This window comes from Fukomys damarensis, unplaced genomic scaffold, assembly GCF_012274545.1.
Source record: "Fukomys damarensis isolate Sample0158 unplaced genomic scaffold, DMR_v1.0_HiC HiC_scaffold_24, whole genome shotgun sequence".
Lineage (NCBI taxonomy): Eukaryota > Metazoa > Chordata > Mammalia > Rodentia > Bathyergidae > Fukomys > Fukomys damarensis.
This window is the reverse complement of record NW_022900936.1, coordinates 4298965-4306168: the sequence shown is the minus strand read 5'-3', so window position 1 is coordinate 4306168 and position 7204 is coordinate 4298965. Positions and strand designations below refer to the sequence as shown.

The following is a 7204-nucleotide window of genomic DNA, read 5'->3' as shown; positions in this document are numbered from 1 at the left end:
GGTGATCGTGTCGGAGTTGAGCGCGGCCCCAGCGGGCCCCAGCCAGGGCCCGCAGAAAACCCTCCGCGTGGGCTTCTACGACGTGGAACGTACCCTGGGCAAAGGCAATTTCGCGGTGGTGAAGCTGGCCCGGCATCGAGTCACCAAAACACAGGTGCCCAGGCGACAGGGAGCCGGCGGAGGCCATCGGGGCAGGGCTGGACTGGGCAGATTAGAGCTCGCTGTCATCCTGTAAACGCCGACCGGTTTGGGCTTAGTAAAGAAAAAATAATGTTTTGTGTTATGTTTGTGCATAATTTGTACAAATATTCGGGAATGGCAAAGAAAATAATGACCAAAAATCCCCCAAAGCCAAACAACCGGAGTGCTCTGGTTCCTAGAGTAAGAGCTCAAGCCCTGTAGAGTGAGCTAGTTAGTGACTATTCAAGACATTTATTTCTTTTTGAATCCTTTAAACGATATTTGTGGTTAGTTTGGTTATTTTCCCCCAACTTTCTGTGACCCTTTGGAGACATAAAGAGAGAAATTTAACTTGCAAGAAATGAAATGTGTAAATGAGGATTGTTTTTGTTTAAACCAAACATCCCTTTTCTTTTAAAAATCTCTAGGTTGCAATAAAAATAATTGATAAAACACGATTAGATCCAAGCAATTTGGAGAAAATCTACCGCGAAGTCCAGCTGATGAAGCTTCTCAACCACCCCAATATCATCAGGCTGTACCAGGTGAGGCGGCCTGCCCTGTGCGTGTGAGTGTGTGATCGGTGTGGCACCCCCAGGTCTTCCCTCGCTGCAGGGAACCCCTTCTGTGTGTGTGTGTGGCATCAGCACGCGGGTTGTAGAAGTAAAAAGACTGACTCCCTCGTAGGCTGTGCAGACGTGTTTACAATTATTGTCTTGCTTTTGAGATTCGCTTCATTAAAGTTGTATCTGGTAGCGTAACATGTTCCAGTTTCAAGTTCGCAGTCGGCAGCTTCCCTCTCCCCTGTGCACTCAGTGCAGAAGGGCACATTTGAGCAAAACCAGAAACTTTGCACCTTTTCAGACAGTTATTAAACTTCACCGGCGGCTGCTACCAGTTTTCATTAACATCTTTGCAGAGGCAGCAGTGAACGCTCGTCTTCCCTTTTAACTCTTCCGTGCAGAGGGGAAATAGGGAAATGCCTTGACCACAGGAAGGGCAAGGAGCTGTAGTTCATTTCACACACACACACACACACACACACACACACACACACACACACACACACACCCCCCCGTTCAGAACTTGCCTCAACCAACTTGGTTGGTTTTGTTGCATTTCACACATTACTGGTGTCTTTGGGGAGTAAGTGATTAGCCCAGCGGGGCAGGGTTTTCTCACACCCCACCCCCGAGGGTCGAGGAGTATGTTCTTTGCAAACGCTCCCCTTCCCGTGTGCTCATGCCGGTGTCGTCGGTTCCCCTCGGTGACTCTCATGAAGCCGCATGAATCTGAAATGATTATGGAAGTGGCCTGCGTGCAGTTGGGAATTTGTGCGCACAGTGCCGCGGAGAGGGAATTGTAATTTAAAATTATCCCCTGGCAGGCTCCTCCGCTCAGCTAAAATGAAGCAGATGTGTCACTGGAGCACCTGCTTCCCCTGCCGTGACAGTCCACTCGCGTGTCTGCACTCACGGTGCAGACCTGTGCGCTCAGTGTTTGTCTGGGTCTTTTTGTGCTTGGAGATGAGGAGATGAGTCGCTCTCTCCGGCCGCTGTCTGTGCCAGCTTTGTCTCTGACACCGCGATGGGCCGCCCGCCCGCCCGGTAGCACCTTACTTTTCTCCCTGCCCTTCGGCTGGCTCAGGACAGAATCAGCCCTGTTAAGGAAGTGCACTACTTCCGTGAGTGACGCCAGGGGTCCCTCCAGGGTGGTGACTCGGCTGCCTGTCAGCTGGGTTGGTGATGGCCACTGGTTGGCTGCTTTTGACACTGGTGTCAGCTGGCACAGGCCCCAGAGCCTTGCAGGCACACTTCACCCTTTCCTTCAGGTTTTCGGAAGTTAGAATATACAGGTCCTCCTTGTCCTCCTTGGTTTCTCTCAGGTGAGGGTGGGAGTAAGTCTCGAGTCTCACACACATAGGCAGTTAAAATTCTGGCTAAATTCTGAGAATTTTCAGTAACGTTTTCTCATTGGATTTGTGACTGTAAGTAGTTGTCTCTAAAGTGTCTTTTAAAAGGAATGACTATATTTTGAACCCCTCAGAGTCTTTTTGCATAAGATTTCCATAATCTTATTCTGCCAGGGAAATCCCATAAACGTATTGCCTCTCTTCCTCTGAGGTGATTAACTATGCACGAAGACGTGAGTTTGTTTTACCTTTTTTTCAGTGCCAAAGATTGGAGTTGTACCTTGCTTCTTAGTTATATTTTGAATCGTTTATAGGGACGCACGAATGAGCTTTTCAGGAGGGTGATGGCCTGGACTGCTGCCGTTGACACAGGCTGAGCGGTCGTAGCTCACCTGATAAGGCTGTTTTCTAGCCCCACACGTGGGGTGTGTGTGTGTGTCAGCATCTGTCTGCGTGGCGAGTGGCTTGAGTGCCCCGTGGCTGTCCAGGGCAGGGTGCATGGGATTAGGTGTCCCCATCCTGCGGAGCCCGGGTGTCGTATGTCAACAGCCTGAGTTGAACGGAGGCAGCTCACCCTCACGTAGGGCGGACGGACATATGTCAGGTCAGGCAGGTCTGGGAGGAGCGCTCCCCTCTCCATAAAGCGTCCTTGCTCGGGGCAGGGATATTCATCTGGGTATCACAGGAGCTTTCTTCCTTTTTCTTTTCTTCACGGGTGAACACTCGCTTCCTGGAGAAGTTAAAGGTTTACTGGGGTTCAAGTGGATTATTTACACCCTTGGTATGTAGGTTCCTTTTCGTGTGGTTAAGTGTTAGTCGTCTTTTGTTTTTCAGGTTATGGAGACAAAGGATATGCTTTACATCGTCACTGAATTTGCGAAGAACGGAGAAATGTTCGGTACGCCACGCTCGTGTGTAACAGCTGCTCGAAGCAGCGGCGCTGACCTGTCGGGACCTGCTCGCCCGCAGCTGGGTCCACACGCCTGCTGTTCTCGCCCCTCCCGCCCTGCACCCCCAGGCTCCGCATCCGGGGGTAGAGCTTGGCTTTGTCGCTTCTCAGATTACCTGACTGCCAACGGGCACTTGAGCGAGCACGAGGCGCGGAAGAAGTTCCGGCAGATCCTGTCTGCCGTGGAGTACTGCCACAGCCACCACATCGTGCACCGGGACCTCAAGACGGAGAACCTGCTGCTGGACGGCAACATGGACGTCAAGCTGGCAGGCAAGGGGGGCCGCGGGGCCGCGGGGCCGGGGACTGGCAGCTTCCGTGCACCGAAGCTTCTGGGCTGACTTTGTCTGTTTCTGTGCACTGCAGATTTTGGATTTGGGAATTTCTACAAGCCTGGAGAGCCTCTGTCGACGTGGTGTGGGAGCCCCCCATATGCAGCCCCCGAAGTCTTTGAGGGGAAGGAGTATGAAGGCCCCCAGCTGGACATCTGGGTAGGAGCCTGGGTGCCGTCCCTGCTGCCCGCGGCCACAGAGCCCAGAGGCTGCTGGGCGCTCATCCCGCTGTTGGTTGTTGACAGAGCCTCGGTGTCGTGCTGTACGTCCTCGTGTGCGGCTCTCTCCCTTTCGATGGACCCAACCTGCCGACGCTGAGGCAGCGGGTGCTGGAGGGCCGGTTCCGCATCCCCTTCTTCATGTCTCAAGGTGCGCGGCGCCGAGCCTGCCGTGGGAGCTGCTTCAGGAGCCAGGGAGGCTGGGGAGGCCCGAGGGACGGGGCTCTGCAGTGCCCGCCCGGCCGCCTGTGATGCCAGTCCAGGGCCAGGGAATCGGCCCGGCTGACTGGGCTGTAAGAGAAACCTGAGCCCCAGGGGCCTTCTCGGTGCCCTACTTAGGGGCTGGCTGGTGCCCTGCTCTGCTGGTGCCTCCTGAGAGCCCTTCTCTCATCATTAGATGCTGACCCACGGCCTGCCCTCTGGTGTGCCATGCCAGGGCGGGATGTGCGTCTGGAACCTTCAGAAGGACCAGCGCATGCCCTCCCTGGGGCTGTGCACAGAGGCATAGGCAGGGGCCACAGCCTGGGCCTTCTGCAGGCGTCGCACACGCACTGGGGTGCTGGGGCTCAGTGGGCGCCATCTCCCCTCAGACTGCGAGATGCTGATCCGCCGAATGCTGGTGGTGGACCCCGCCAAGCGCATCAGCATTGCCCAGATCTGGCAGCACCGCTGGATGCAGGCCGACCCCGCCCTCCTGCGCCAGGCCGACCCCACCCTCTCCGTGCTCAGCTATACCTCCAACCTGGGCGACTACAACGAGCAGGCACTGGGCATCATGCAGGCCCTGGGCATTGACCGGCAGAGGACCGTGGAGGTGAGCGTGGCCGGCCGCAGGGGCAGCGCGAGCAATTTAGAAGCGTGTCCTTCCCAGGAGTCGCCTAGGAATGGTCTTCACTGGGAGCCCCAAGGCTGTGGAAATGTCCCTGGGCACCACGTGACCCCCGTTTTCTCCCTAGTCACTGCAGAACAGCTGCTATAACCACTTCGCCGCCATCTACTACCTCCTGCTTGAGCGCCTCAAGGAGCATCGGGGTGCGCAGCCACTGGCCCGGCCCATCCCCACCCGGCAGCCCCGGCCCCGAAGCTTGGACCTTGGCGGTCTGGAGGTGAGGGCAGCCTCCTGCACCCAGGCCTCGCTCTGTCCGTCCCCCAGCCATGCAGCCCTTGCTCAGGCACAGGAGTGAGGCTGTGCCTGTGGGCCGGCCCTGGACATGCCCCTGGTTAGGGAGCAGACCCCAGGGCCCTGGGAGAGGAGGGTGCTGCCTGTTTCCTGCCTGTTCCTAGCGCTGGCGTCTCAGGGCCTCCTGGTCACTCCTGCATACCCACTCATGGCCGTGAAGAGGATACCCATCCTGTACCCCAGCCGGGCATCTGTCAGCACTTCTACAGTCCAGCTTGGTCTTCCGGCTGCCCCCAGCGGGCATCATAGGCACTGCCCCTGGATGATGTCTCTGCCTTTCCCTTGGCCCTAGATGCCTCAGGAAGGACTCCCTGGCGACCCTTTCCGGTCCTCCCTGCTGTGCCCACAGCCCCAGGCCTTGGCACAGTCTGTCCTGCAGGCTGAGATGGACTGCGACCTCCACAGCTCGCTACAGGTAGTGACCGTCTCCAGCAGCCTCCCCCCTCCGCAGCGCACCAGCACTTGTGGAGCCCAGGAGGTCACTGGTTTGTGTCCCTCCTGTGCAGCCCTTGTTCCTCCCGCCGGACGCCAACTGCAATGGCATATTCCCGCACCGCTCCATCTCCCCCAGCACCCTGCTAGACACGGCCATCAGCGAGGAGGCCAGGCCGGGGCCCTGCCTGGAGGAGGAGCCAGAGGCCCAGGAGCCCCTGCGTGGCACCACAGGGCGCAGGCACACGCTGGCCGAGGTCTCCACCCACTTCTCTCCGCTCACCCCTCCCTGTAAGTGTCCCCGAGGGCCAGTGCATGGGCTGAAATGTACCTTTCGGCCTCCCCGAGACTACATAGTCATACTGGGGCACGCGCGGCTCATTCTGGTGTGGGGACACCACCCTAGGTGGGGCTGGCCGCAGGCCATCTTGGGTTTGTACCCGCTGTACCTGCCACCTGCGCTTGTACCCACGGGCCGGCCTACAACAGCTCTGCGCTCTGGTAGTCTGAGCCAGCACGGGACGCCCACTGCGGGCGAGGGTCACGCCCACAGCCGTCACGTCCACCGGCACTCAGACGCCCTGCAGTCTGTCCCTCTGCACGGTGGTCAGCAGCCCTCTGGCCTCAGAAACGGGGCTTCCCTCACGGCTGCTCCTCACAGGTATCGTCGTGTCCTCCTCTGCTGCAGCGGGCACCTCGGAAGGGACCAGCTCCGACAGCTGTCTGACCTTCTCCACAGGCGAAGGCCTTGCCGGGCTCGGCAGCAGCCTGGCCACCCAGGGGCTGCTGGGCACCTGCTCCCCAGCCAGACTGGCCTCGCCTTTCCTGGGGGCACAGTCAGCCACCCCTGTGCTGCAGGCCCAGGGGGGCCTCGGTGGAGCTGTCCTGCTCCCTGTCAGCTTCCAGGAGGGACGGAGGGCATCGGACACCTCGCTGACTCAAGGTGAGGTCCCAGCCACCCACGCCGCCCCTTCCTCGCGGTAACTCTACCCCGGCAGGACGTCAGTGCTTCCGCCCCACTCTGCTGGTCCTGCTCTGGGACAGCTGGGGGGTGCCACCCGGGCTCTGGGCATCCTGATCTACTGGGGAGGACCCAAACCACAGCCCACAGGGCCAGTGACCTCGATGGGCTGGGCCATAGGAGTATTGGGATCAGGGCGGGGTCCCGCAGGGCAGCCCCACCCTCAGCTGGCTGCCTAGGCCCCCTCTACGCCAGCCCAGGGCTCAGGGTATCCGGGTGCCCTCTGCGTCCACACACGGTCCTATGTACGGCTCACACCGCCTTCTGTGAAGAATCTGTCCCAACAGCGCCTGCTCAGGGTTGGAACCATTGCCCCAACCTCAGAAGGTTGTGGCTGGTGGCCCGAGGATGGGGTGGTGTTAGAAGAGCTCCCGTGACAGTGCTGCCTGCCCTTTCAGCTGCGTGGGTGCCAATTCCGCACATGTGGCTTGTGCTGTCCCTGTGCCCTGACCCCACTGGCCCCAATCTTGCTTGTGCAGGGCTGAAGACCTTCCGGCAGCAGCTGCGGAAGGACGCACGGACCAAGGGGTTCCTGGGGCTCAACAAGATCAAGGGGCTGGCGCGCCAGATGTGCCAGGCATCCTCTAGCCGAGTGTCCAGGGCCGGTCTGAGTGCCTTCCACACTCCTGCCCCGAGCCCCAGCCTGCAGGGTGCAGGCTCCGGTGGCCGTGAGAGCAGAGGCCTGCTGGAGGAGGTGCTGCACCAGCAGAGGTAGGCCCCACAGGTCTCCTCCTCCCTGTGCCTGTGTCCCCATGGCCAGGGGCCTTGGGCTGTGGATCTCGCTTCCTTTGTGAGTGGGCAGAGGGCAGTGGTGAACAAGACCATCCTGTCGGGCAACATCTCTGAGTCGTGGCAGCATTAGCAGGGTGGTGCAGGGGTTGTCACCCGGCAATGGGCGGTGGATCTGACACGGCCTCTGTCCCGCATCTCACAGGCTGCTCCAGTTGCAGCACCAGCCAGCCGCCCCTCCCAGCTGCCCG

At 59.1% G+C, this 7204-nt stretch overlaps 1 protein-coding gene across 1 annotated transcript in view; it reads left to right on the top strand.

Moving 5' to 3' along the window:
• Nucleotide 1: 1 nt before the first annotated feature.
• Nucleotides 2-7204, top strand: part of Sik1 (salt inducible kinase 1) — a gene marked incomplete at its 5' end in the record, with an annotated part of 9587 nt that continues 2384 nt past the window's right edge. Inside the window, 13 exons of the mRNA XM_010636606.2 lie at nt 2-154; nt 609-725; nt 2927-2990; nt 3153-3314; nt 3408-3532; nt 3619-3742; nt 4182-4405; nt 4548-4697; nt 5064-5186; nt 5278-5494; nt 5865-6146; nt 6704-6935; nt 7159-7199. Coding sequence (XP_010634908.1) covers nt 2-154; nt 609-725; nt 2927-2990; nt 3153-3314; nt 3408-3532; nt 3619-3742; nt 4182-4405; nt 4548-4697; nt 5064-5186; nt 5278-5494; nt 5865-6146; nt 6704-6935; nt 7159-7199 — 2014 coding nt within the window. The remainder of the gene's footprint in view (nt 155-608; nt 726-2926; nt 2991-3152; nt 3315-3407; nt 3533-3618; nt 3743-4181; nt 4406-4547; nt 4698-5063; nt 5187-5277; nt 5495-5864; nt 6147-6703; nt 6936-7158; nt 7200-7204) is intronic.